Raw genomic sequence first — 13,640 nt, 5'->3', positions numbered from 1 at the left:
AACAGCATGCTAGCTATAACAAAGCAGCCTAGATCTACATGGAAATATGACCAAAACTTCAAATAACTTAAGCTTTTTTTAAAGAAAAGGTGTCACACCAAAAGACATCCAGAATGGTGAGTTTGTCAACGTTTCAACAAGATGGCATTTCATGAAAATGTTAAAATCATAACTCACCTCAGACACCTGTCTTGCAGTTGTGCTGGGAGTGCTGAATAGCCTTACAGAAGAAGGACCTCTCTAGCCAATAGGTGTCCAAATAATTGCCTGTTTAATTTTTCCAAACTAGTGTCACACCAAATGATTTTGGGTTGGGGGACAAAATGTTTTTGATCAGAAATGACTGAAAACATTATGCTTTGACTTTGAAAAGATATAGGCTCAAAATAGACATTTTTTTTAGCCTAAATTCATTTTCAAATGATTTTTAGCAATTCTTTTTCTTAGTTTTATTCAAGTTCCCACTTTGAGAAACAAGGTCAGGACAGTCACACCATATGAGTTTTGCCATGTTTGGTTGAAGATTCTGAAGAAATGAGGAATGAAATGTTTTAATCTTGAGTAAGTTCACATAAAGCTTAATGTCCTGCACAATATTCAGAAGGTTTTTGACAAATATATTTTTTATTTATACATGTTTGACACCGAGGACAGCGAAAACGTTACGTCACGTCACCCACCCATGTGCTGATCCACTGATCGGTACACTCTAGCCACTGGTTGTGCAAGCAGTTTTAGCTTCACAGTTGTAAGAACAGCAAGGGATGTCAAATGGTTAGTATTTGTGTCAAAGATCTGAGAAAAGTTGCAGTATACCTCCTCTAAGGTGTACATGTTTATCGGCCTACGGTTGAAAATATATTATTAATGTTTTGTTGAAAAATAAACAAAGGTAGAAGGTAGGTAGGTATGTAGGTAGGTGCGTGGGTGGATGGATGGATGGACAGACAGATAGAGGACACATATTGTGCATAATATTCTGTCAATGGACAAACAACCAAAAATAACACATACATCTTTTTTTATTCTTTCTCAACACCTACAGTATGCTTCCTTCCCTGTTCATGTAGAAAGGTCCAGTTTCTGCTACCTGCACCAGAGTTACTGCTGCACTAGCCTCGGAAACCCAGACTTGCTGAATCTAGTGCTGGTTGGTGGAGCATTTTGCAATAATTCTGTCCATGTCAACAAATGACAGAAAGCAATGGTGAAAATGATTTCTTCAGTGTTAGTGGGTGGAGGATGTTTAGTATTAAAAGCAATATTATAAAATAAAACATATCTCCATGGTGTTCCAGGAAATAAATTGAAGCTTTCTCACTATGAGTGTGACAGTCCTCTTTTTCATTAAAGTTACATTTTCTCTGTCAGAAGAAGTGGTTGCAACCACTTGAACTGAAGTCAAAGAAAAGAAAAAGGGTGATGTCAGACTTGCTTCTATTTCATTTCATACGGTATTTATCACCAGTAAGACGCCTAAGGGCGAAACGCGACCTCGCACCAAAGGGTGAAAAGCGTGCGCAGGACGGAATTCATTTACAAGTGTGATTCGAGTTGCGGTTGGTTTGTTGGACAAAATGTGGACAAAATATTTTCCCAAATATGGATATGACTGGATAATCATAGATGTCTAATAGACCATATGAGACTCACACAATATGTCCATAAGGGCATTCCAAGCTATGGGCTTAATATTGATGACATCAGGGATCTCCATATATGGGCATACAAGGGACAAGGACGGAATGTGATGTCACAACAATGTGATGTCATAGGTCAGCAGCTATATACATTGACGCGTTATGTATCTACGGCTAAGATGTGACTTTTTGAAGCGGTGAAAGCCGCTTCCAAGGAGTGGCTTTGTCTGTCCCGTACCTGTTTTTTTTTAGGATTCCCATAGATTCTCAAGGAGTGAGAATGTCTGTCCCGTACATGTTTTTTTGAGGATTCCCATAGATTCTCAAGGAGTGAGAATGTCTGACCCGTACATGTCCCGTGCATGCAGAATTGAGGATTGGTCAAGCTTCACATGACAATTTGGCCCTCCAGACAAAATCATTCAGAATTCAGAATTCATAAAAGTATAGAACTAAAGCACATAGAAAGTATAGATCTAGAACACAGAATGTATAGATATGGAACACTGATTGCAAAGCTCTAGTACACATAGAATAAAAATTCACCGCTTCACTTCGAACCGAGGTTTGATTTTTATAAACTGCTGATCAGGCATTCAGAAGCTTGTTGGAGAATATGCATGAAAAGCCTGTTTACAGGCTACATTTTCCTATTGGAATTATGGCTCATACAAAATATCCAGGGGCCTCTGGGTTCAATCTGGTTAATGATATGTCTTCACTTCAACTAAACTGTCCATTGGACAGGCCATCCATCCAATCAGGCTACAATGCAATGCACCACAGCTTTTAAGAGCTATTCTGATTTGTTCATTAAATCCAACTCCTGCTGGTGTGTGACCAAGAACACAAACATGGGCTGACATTCCCACCTCTGTTCAGTGTTTAACGGCAGGAACTGTCATAGTTATGGTGATGTGATTCAACAGCAATCTGTTCCAATTCATTTTGAACTCCCCAAGATGGCTTGAATATTGTTTTCAATCCAACAAATGCAGACAGTAATATGTAAATCACACACGCACACAAAACTCTTGCCTCTTTCTCTGAGACACATGGCCTATAAATGCAGATGATTAAGTACCAACTAGTGCAGCTGATTAAGCCTCCCAGTAGATCATTTTTCTTTCAGCTGTTGAGTTTATAATGTAGGTTGACATCCTGACCATTTTTATATCCTCTGTTATGTAATGATAGTCATATTTAATGCAAAGACACATGCTAGACACAATAAAATCCTGTTTTAATTCACAATTCAGCAGGTAATGCTCTCTCTTACCCACACATCCCTTCCATTAGACCAGCATACTGGCTTTGTTTTTTTTGGTTAAGGTAATATGATTCTGTATTGTCAATCTTTTTTGTATACTATGAATTAATAGAAACAGCACCGTGCACAAGCAATTTGATTGTTTCCTTTAAGTCTCGAGTCAACCACATGTAAAAGGCATAAAGGCATAGCCCAGGTCAACTAGAATCATCTGCATATCCCGAGTACTAGATCCACCCATTTCCTTATTTTAATTGTTAAACATTTGCATCGTTTTCCATGGGATGTGATTGCATGTCTGACCAATGTAAAAAAATAACATACATTTAATGCTATAAAATTTAACCAAATACAAGAAAACTCCTCTGTAAAGAAGCTTGTCGTAATAGCTCTTATTTCTCGAATAACTTATTACAATAGGTTCATCCAACAAATGATTGACAATTTCTTGAAGCAATTTATTGAACCACTGGCCAAATAAGCATTTAAGTTATTATATTGTAAAAGATAACCATCTTTTTAACAATCGAACTATACAGATAAGCCTGTAGTAATAATGAAAAATGATAAATTACTCTGATAGAATTCAAACTTCAAAATCCACCACTCTGTGTCAATGAAATTATAAACAAAAATCTCACTATAGTCTCATGGTGGTGGTTTTCCAACAACAGTACATTTCAGAATGCGTTCTCCAGATGTATTAACCTGCTAACCGTGGTTCTCTATACATTCACCACTGATAAGCAAAGAAAACTGACAAGTATGGTAATAAACAAAAAGAAATACATAAAATAATTTAGTTAACTTAACACTACAGTACTGCAACTGTTGAGCTATTTTGATAAACTTCTAGTGACATGCTGTCAATAAAATAAAAATACACATAGGTCTTTGGATAACAGTAAAACCTGCTTCAAATTCCACCAGAAAAAGTCATTATAGCAGCCCATTGAAAGAAAAGGGGAAAAAGGCAACATGCTGCATTTTCAAATGTCTCTTGTCCAATGTGCCTTGGTTATTGTGTGCCCCCCATCATTTGATGGGCCAACCAAACTTTCAAATCCATTGTCATTTTGAATTTCCCAGCAAGTGGACAATGAGTTCATAGGAGGAGAGAACGATGGCTGTGTTGGGAATTTGTCTGATTAGCTGTGGAACCAGTCCTCTGTAAAAGGCTGCATAGCCTTCCTCTACCATTATCAACCTCCCCGTCTGGAAGAAATACTTGTACTTGCTGCCCTCCTCTCGCAGTCTCGTCCGAATGACCTCTGCAGGACACAGAAAAGCAAAAATCCGATCAGAGAATGAGCCAAATCCCAAAGCACCGGAGTCAAAATCAATATATAATGCAACATATATATGTGTGTGTGTGTGTGTGTGTGTGTGTGTGTGTGTGTGTGTGTGTGTGTGTGTGTGTGTGTGTGTGTGTGTCAATTGCGTACCGTGTGGGTAGGCTATGCAGGAAGCACAACCCTTTGAAAAAGCAGCTGCCATCATAAGTTTCAAGAAGTCTGATGCTCCTTTGTCCGCTATATTATTTCGGGAGTTGAGCTGTTGTTCAGCGAGGCGTTTCTTCAGTGTCTCATAGATGAGGAAGCAGATCATCGTCTCAGAGATGCCAGCATAGGATGCCGTCAGGCCCCGATAGAAGCCCCTCATACCTTCTGTTCTGTAAACATAGCGGGCACACTGCAGTGCGTTCATCTTCTTCTCTCCCCTGGCTCTAAAGGGTGAGACAGGTAAAAAGGTGTCAGTGTCGAAACAAGACATATCAGAGATAATGAAAACTGTTTGTTTTTATACTCAGTTGAGTTAAAAATCCTTTAATAATATATTTCAGCTAGGCAAAGTAAAAAACGACCAACGTGTTTCGGCTGGTGATTTCTCAAAAGGGACTTCTAGACCAGCTTTGATACAAATGATCACAAAAATAACTTGACACATTTATTCCCCCCCACTTAGGTTGTCTTTAATTCATTAACAGAGTTAATCGTGTGACCTCACATGATACTTGTGCACGTACTGGACACTGGCAGTGCAAATATAGACTCTTCTTCTGAGCGCACCAGAATGCGTCAGCATGTGTATTTACGGACATGGTCACATGCTAAATTGCATGCACTGCATAAACCAAGGACAGCCTTGTAGAGGTGGCCTATGTTAAAGTTCACAATGCACTAGGGGGCGTCAAAGAATCCCAGGCATGCCATTTTATCTTACACAACGCTAAAATAAAAGACTCTGCACACTTTCTGCACACTTGAATAATGAATGCACAGACAGAGGCTGAGTGGAAAGTAAGCGTTATACTTACTTTTTCTCCAGCTGCATCCTCGTCTTGACCATCCACACAGGGTTCATGAGGGAGTTTGTAACAAAGGCTGTGGATGATGGGGGGGGGACATAATTATTCAGTTTGAAAGCGTGATGTAAAGTAAGGTTTCATTCCAAAACGGATTCACAAGGGTAGAAAAAAATCCAATGTGGAGACATACAGTATGTTACACAACATTGTGTATAATTCACATTCGATAAGGCAGAAATGTACAAACAAAGGGCAACATTCACATGGCTCACCTGCGAATCCAGCAGAGGACATGTGCACCAGTCCACAGTTAGGTACGAACACCCCGTTGAACATCTCTTTAGACTTCGAGTATGCAGCAAAATAGATGGCTCTAAAATATAAAAAAAGACACAATGTGACATCTGTACAACAAAATATTAAAATAAATCACAAAACTGTTGCCAAGATAAACATGTGTTGCCCATGTCTATTAATGCATCTTTAATAAGGTTGTGTAGTTTTAGAACTGCCATGTGATTATGTAAAGATCACATGCAAGCCTTTAACAGAGTGTGTCCAGAGTCGTCTGTTTCCACTGTCTACTCTCTCTGCTATGCTTCTGGAACCGCCTGTTAAAGTGCCAGAATGGGCTGAATAAGCATTAGGCTTCAGCGATGGGCCTGGTGCTGCTCTGAACATTGGCTTTTACAAACTGTTTAGAGGACCAGTTCACTTATCAATAAGCATACATTTGCTACTCATTAACTATGGCGTGCGGGTGGGGGCAATTCTGTTCAGTTCATGAGTTGAATGATAAATAATAGTTGAGGTATAGTAAATAGTATAGATTAGCACAGTGTTCCTTCCTAGTTGTCAAGTGCACACAAGTACAACTTTAAAAAAATATCACCCACAAGAAAATCATAGAAAAATGTTATCATGTGTTAATATTTTCCACAGAAAAGCACAAGGGTCAAACTTTTATCAGACTCCGAAAATGCTGAACCTTCACTTACTACTTTGAAGGGAACATCCCTTTTCACAAGCCACTGTTTAAACAAAATCTAAAATCTAGTCTAGCCTGTATTAACTTTATGCAGCCATCGCAGGAAACTGGCAATATAAGTTACAGGAACACTTAAAACTTGACGTGTCACTGTTTTTTTTACAACCACAACAAACTGGAACTGAGCAAAGACGTGTCATAGTTTTTTTTGTCTAACAACGACAACAAAATGGAACTAAGCAAATATGCAAGCAGTGGACAAAATATGCTTTTTACATGCTTTCTGTAACCATTGATGTTACCGTACCTGGAGGGGGCCACACCGACAAGGTTTGGCCCTAAGCCACGGAAAAGTGATCTTGGTCCCTCTTTCTCTAGAATTGACCTGAAATAGAACAAAAATATATATTTTTTTAAATGTGGCTTTAGTTCAGGACACACTGCCAACCAGGACTTTAATATGTTATTGCATAAACAAAGACTCTGTTATGTTCACAAAGAGCCATGCACGTCTGAAAACATCACTCCTAAAATGAATCTAAACATCACACCCCTTCTTCCTGCTTGAACTGTCTTTGGCTCAGGTAATGCACCATGAAACCCGTCTCCGCTGTATGCTTGTTTTGTCATGCAGAGGCCATTACCACGTATGCTCTTTTCAACTATCACCAGAGTGACCCTCATTCTCCAAGCAGACAAACAGGCCAGACTGGAGCGAGGTGAAGGGGGAGGGTAGACAAGTTGTACTATAAAACCTAAACCTGTTCTATACATCAGGGCTTGTGTTTATCTCTCAGTGAACCAAAAGATAGAGAGAGATCCTTAAATCGCAATGTCATTCATTGGTACACACTATACACACAACTATAATCCTAATTCTGCAAAATGCACAAATGGCCTCCTTACAGTTTGGGATTTTGTAATGGATTTAATGTAAAAAATTATAAAATAAATTAATGCAGTCACATTCAGTAGGCCTTTGGAACAGGTAGAGGGCTGTCAGACTGGCTGCCAGTCAATTCCAGTTCAATCTGAGACCACCCTATGCCTAATGTAATAGAACACCCAGACATCCCTTGATAAAACCTCATGCACTGCATGTCCCCAACCTTCCTTCCATGGTACATGTGGCTGCGTGCAAGCTACCCTACCCCAAAACAGCTCACGCGCATGTGGCCAATTACTTGAGAGCCAGAAGAGCTCTAACATTACTGTCTCTGGACTTGGTGACATAAAACTTCTCTTTCCCTTGCACAGTTGTTAAAGAGAATTACATCATAGCAGGATACTGTATACTTAATCTCATCCCTTTACATAACAGGCTTTGTGGCCTACACATGAATGCTGCAGAGGAAAGCAGAGAAGAAGCCATTGCATGCATCTCCTGGACCTGAAACATGGAACCCTGAAGTTTACACAACAGTTCCCCCAAAACATGTTATTTTACCAGGTTTGCTTCGCAATTACATGGCATGCCCCTACACAACAGCAACGTCGGTGCTTCCCACAATCTCAGTCAGATACTGCCTAATGACTACAGCAAAACATCAGCTGTGTAATTATGCCCTACCCAGCATGATAGTTATGGCAAACAAAAAAGGTGTACCCTGCTGAAAGAAAGGGAACACCTTGTCATGCTCTCTGCAAGTGGAAAAATACTAATAACTGCCTCAAGAGACAGCATGTGCAGCAAGGCGCTGTGTCCCTTGCACGGCAACAGCACCAACAGCAGCAGTCTTACCGTAAGACCTGAAGAAGACCGGGTGTAACAGTGGCTGGCCCTGGCCGGATGACTCCGGTACTACCCATAGTACCCAGCTGGACCTGGAAGACAGGCCGGAGAGCAAGGCCCGAGGACTGCAACCGGGTCTTCAATACCTCCAGGGGACAGGTCACGATTGCTCCCACTGTACCACTACATCTGCGAACAACAGATCAATTACACAAACATGAGGATTAGGGCCTGCAACGTGGAATACATAACAGTGTATGCGTGTGACCCAATGCAATGCACCTAGGCTACATATTACATTACATATTGTTTACTATTCAAGACGATGCCTACACTTCTTAGAACAGTGTGTTCTTGAGATTGTGAGCCTCAGCCTACTCCTATTAACATCAACAGAGGGAAATTCTTTTTACGTGAAAACACAGCTGTGCAGCTCCAACATCCAACAATTATGGTAAAATAATGACTCCTCTACTTGCTCTGCTGTGGACATTGTTTCAACACATCAGGGACAAAAGGTTGAGACACACTGGAGGTACAGTCTCAGATGTACCTTTCCCAGCATATAGAAAGGACAATACCGGTCTAAACACATACTCACAGCTATGATCTATTATGCAGTTAAAACGCATTCATTTTATACTTCGAATCCCTGCTCCCACCAGAGTGGTCTTAATAAGCCATCTGATCTACCACCTTGTCATAGACATGCTTAAAACAGATTAGTCAGATTAGCTTCCACTGTACTTGCCCACTGTGTCTGATGAATGTTGTCAAATACACCTGACCTAACCACGAACCCATTCATCTGTAAACAATGCACCTTCTCCATCTAATGGATCATGGTCAGAAATCTGATCATGATGGTTTTGGATGTGGACTTGTTATATGACACACACAAGCTACTTTGGCAAACAAATGTTTTGCTGATGCTGAAGTGAGGTGACAAAGAAGAGCTGTTATGGGCATGACACTGATCCCAAAGATGCGATAATGGCTTCCATTCAAGAGTTCCGGTTTCTGCTTATGATATAGGTCATATATAATAGGCCATGTTAAATAATATAACATACTTTTCAAATTATGTTACATCAGCGTTCACTAGGTTAGGTAGGAAATCTGTCCTCATCAGCAAAAGGTGTCATCAAATTCCATCCAGGCTTGCATTATTCTATACCATAATAAAACATAACCAATCTAGAACAAATATTAACTGCAACATTGCCTACATTTTTATTCTATACATTTGAGAAGAACACAACATTACACAAGATTAGCCAAATTCCAATAGCCAAACAGTAATATAAATTCAAATGATCCCTTTAACATTATTATAGCTATATTATGCTATATACAGTAATACAGGTAGCATAGTACTCCTGCCTGGTGTGTCTCATACTCCTTGGCTGGAGTTACATAATCCAAGTTGAGGTGTTGTTTTTTAAAAACGGAACAGGTCAAAGGCAGTCAGATTGGATTTCAGACTCTGTTGGATTTCTGTTTAACGTTAATTGTTCACCATTCATTCACCCAATAGGTCAACACAGTGACAACTAAACAAGGTTGAAACCCAGCCTGTCAGTACCTGTAATGTTGTGAAACAAAGCCACACAAACAGTAGTTGGGACATTGTTTGAATCATAATAAAGCTTACTAACCACTTCCCAATTTCAAGTATGGTAATAAAGCTTACTAACCACTTCCCAATTTCAAGTATGGTATATGCTATATTAAATGATATTTATATCCTATAAGTATGGAGTTGAAAGCCTGGTGACGCAAGGTTGGGTATATCCAGACAGAAACAAAGGAGAACATGAAGTTCTTGTTCAGTGATAATAAAAGCCATTCAAATGTAATGCAGACATTAAATGAACGTAACCTGACTATTCATTATAAACTTTGGCAAAATTACTTGGAAAAATCATTACATTTGAATGTATTTTTTGTTCATGAAAATCTTAGCTTTTTGGGGAATGTTAATTGAAAATGTTTTGAGATAATAATAAAGGGACCCACAAATGGGTCCTCAACCAGTGTTTGGGAACCAGTGATTTAAACAACACGGCCATGCTCACTACAGTACAGATCCAGGCTTGGCTGGCTGTCATGGAAGGACTAGAACTGTAATAGTATTATGTAACAGTAGAGGACATTGTGCTAAGGTCAGTCTCATGACTGCCGACTGCGACACTTCCAACCTCTCCAATTCTACTAGATGTTGTGCCAACGCTCTTCACTATTCAAAATAATATATATATATTTTTTTATATTAATTTCACCTAAGTGTCAACTGTCAATGTCATTGTTCAACCAACAACACGAGATAAGAATCAAAACCACCACAGACAAGCGAGCAAAACGATGGCTGACTTCCGAGGCGGACTTGACTAATTTGCGGAACGAAATAGTGTTGTCCTGCCATTACATGGCCGACGTGGTTTAATGAGGAGAATAGGGTCATTTTCATCGAATTGTACACCGTTGTAAAACGACCACAAAACAACAACATGAAACGTTGTTTTCTGGAGCCAACATTGAGCCTTCCGTAAAACATAAACTTAACAAGGACTCCCTGGAACTAGATGGTGACTAGCCCGGCGTTAGCATGCCGTGCTCATGAGAGCTAGCATAGCTATGACAGCTAGTTTGTACCATATAGGTATAATATAAGGCAGTGGTTCTCAAACCTTTTCATGTCAAGGACCCCCACATTGACACTTATTAGCCCGCGGACCCCCATTTGAAAAAAATATACCAGAGACTCATAAAAGAGAAGATTTTCACAGCTCTGTGATTCTCAACCTTTTTAATTTCAAGGACCCCCAGTTTGACATGCATTATGCTACGGACCCCCATTTAATGGCATTTCTATCTCTGGAACCCCAATTTATATTGGAAAAAATAGTGTTCCTAAAATGTATGTTCCTAAATGGTTCCCAACTATCATTTAGCTGGGGGACCCCCTGGAACTCCCTCAAGGACCCCCGGGGGTCCCCGGACCTCACTTTGAGAACCAATGATGTAAGGTTTGTACCTATAACACCGGTGTTTGGACTGTGGAAATAAAAAAAGGATTCCTGTGTATTCACACAATCATGACTAAACAACGAGGCTTGCGACAGCGTCCAAATATTACTGTACACTGTGTACAGAAAAGGTTTCTGGTGCAAGATAAGCATAACTTCGTTATTATTTTGTATACACGTAACGTCACGAGGAACACTGAAGGAACGCTCACGGCACGCTTCCATGCACGTGCCCGGCTTCACCAGACGGAACACACACAAAAAAAGGAAATCCGCAAATTATACGCGAAAAGTACAGTACGTCCATCTGTTCTCTCCTCATCCTCCTCCAAACCAAACATTCAACGCTACAAATGCCACTTACCCCCCGGCGAAGAGATGTAACAGCGTGTCTTTCTGTGCCATTTTTGCCCCTTCTTCTTCTTCAAACAACCATGCTCTTGTTCTTTCTAAATGACTTAAAAATGTGGATGTATCAGACTGGATGATGAAGGGGGGGAGGCCACCGCCAGCTGTCTGTCTGACTCACGTCCTGTCCTCCTCCTCTTTCGAGCAACCGGCTTTTTCTGTGAACCGTTCCACCACACCACTCTATCTGCTGATGTGAGCTGGCAGCCTGCGTAATGAGGGGGCTGGTCGGGGGTGTGTCCATGACGCAGTGCTGCAAAGTAACTAAGTACATTTACTCAAGTGCGTGTGTACACCCAAATAGGTATTTGTACCTCACTTGAGTATTTTCGAAAAATATGTACTTTTACTCCACTTTAATATTACAAAACGTAGCGTAGGCTACATAGGCCTACCGCATATAGTTACCTTTTGGATTATTATTCAAAAACACATATGATCCACTTCAGCCCCATATTGCTATATTTCAGCCGTTTGAAAATAGCCGATCTACAACATTTGAAAACTTGAAATGGGACATTCTGCCTAATACGTACTTTCTACTTTTGGCACTTTAAGTACATGTTGAATTCCAGACATTTACTTGTATTTCTACATTGCTGTATTGATACTTGTACTCAAGTAAAAGGTTTGAGTACTTTTTCCACCACTGCCATGACGTAGCTAAACGTATACGCTCGTCAAAACCCCAGAACAGATCTACAAGCTATTACGCGTCAGGCGGTGGCGCGGTAGCCTAGCTGAGCTAGACATCCCAGCCATGTTAAAACAAGGAGGGAGATACTGCAGTTAGTAGTTAGCTGCATTAGTACATAGGCTGGCCCCAGGCTAGTGGCGCGGTGGAGCTTGTAGATCGGTTCTGTTTTTTCTGCGGTGTCCTCTTCTCTGTTGCACTTGGTGACTTCTCTTCTTGCACTTCTTACATAAGCATCGTGATAAGCGTCATTAACAGAACAAAACAAAACAGAGTACACACACGTAACGTAATCTAAACATATAGGTAGCCTACTAGCATAACTTGTGACACTGTATTCATCGCCTATGTTGTTTTATAAACCCACTAAGTTGGCCTACTGAGATATAAAAATATGGACACATTAAACTATGAATTAACAATACAAAGACACTGTAACACATAGGCCTATCATAACTTATTGTGAATTTAAATATTGCCAGTGCCACTGCATCATTCTAAGGCTATGTTAAACCCACTAGCCTACTAAATTCTCAGATATAAAAATATGGACATATTAAACTATATGATATTATACAACCAGTAAGACGCCTAAGGGCGAAAAGCGACCTCTTGCGCAGGACGGAATTCATTATTAATATCGGACCAGTTACCCATATATGGAGATCCCTGATATACCCATATATGGAGATGTAGCCTAGGAGATATGGGCATGCATATTGGTTGTATCGGTGGTTCCAGAAAAAAAAATGTTTAATAGAACTACATTGTGCAAGTAGGCTATAATGGCAGGGGAAGCATAAGAACATATAGGCAAAAATCTGAGATATCCCTGTGCAAAAGATGGAGTCTGACTGTAGAACCAACTGTGTGCTGTGAGACCCCTCACCCCAGACATGCTTACTCGGTTACTCGTTATGTGAAAGTCCTATGACGTCTGACATCATAGGCTACATGCAATCCCTTGTATGCCCATATATGGAGATCCCTGTCTGTAGAACCAACCGTGTGCTGTGAGATCCCAGACATGCGCCTGTGCGGTGCGTGTCAGTATCTGTCTCTCAGTCCTTGTCCCCTTTTATGGGCATAAAAGGGATTCTATATGTGGTTGCCCTCACAGGGAATCATCTTGGAATCAGATGTAGAGATCAGCTCCATATTTGGAGATCTACATGGTAATTATACAGTCGCCTCCAATCTCCATGCATGGATATCCAGGGTTTGGTCTTTGATGAGGTGATGTCACGTGATGTCAAAATGTCAACAAAATTGAGGCATTACGACTCTACGGACAAGTTGTGCCGGTTTTCATTGTTAAAGAGTAACACAGTAAACACATTGCATGCTCAAATCACACCTACTTATACTTATTATTTCAGACCGTTTCCCCAATTCTTTTTTTTTTTTTCTTTTTTCTTTTTTTACATTCTGGAGAAAATAGCCAATTTAACATTGAGGAGCCCACCATGTTGAGATGCCCAGTGCTGCCCACTCTCCCGGTTACCGTTCTATTTATATAAACACACTAGGCTACTAGTCAACAGAGCATCTGAAATATAAAAATATGGGCA

At 40.2% G+C, this 13,640-nt stretch overlaps 1 protein-coding gene across 1 annotated transcript; it reads right to left on the bottom strand.

Annotated features, from left to right (window-relative positions):
* Positions 1-3,347: 3,347 nt before the first annotated feature.
* Positions 3,348-11,522, bottom strand: slc25a33 (solute carrier family 25 member 33). Its single transcript, XM_080733540.1, has 7 exons — positions 11,332-11,522; positions 7,948-8,127; positions 6,514-6,591; positions 5,491-5,591; positions 5,228-5,294; positions 4,356-4,636; positions 3,348-4,181 (listed from the first exon to the last, which is right to left on the bottom strand). Exons 1-7 carry the CDS (start codon positions 11,370-11,372, stop codon positions 3,982-3,984), a joined length of 948 nt encoding a protein of 315 aa, XP_080589666.1. The 5' UTR covers positions 11,373-11,522; the 3' UTR covers positions 3,348-3,981.
* Between the last annotated feature and the right edge of the window lie 2,118 nt (positions 11,523-13,640).

Source organism: Nannobrachium achirus (assembly GCF_963921795.1).
Source record: "Nannobrachium achirus genome assembly, chromosome: 9".
NCBI classification, from domain to species: Eukaryota; Metazoa; Chordata; class Actinopteri; order Myctophiformes; family Myctophidae; genus Nannobrachium; species Nannobrachium achirus.
This window is presented reverse-complemented; position numbering and strand designations above follow the sequence as displayed.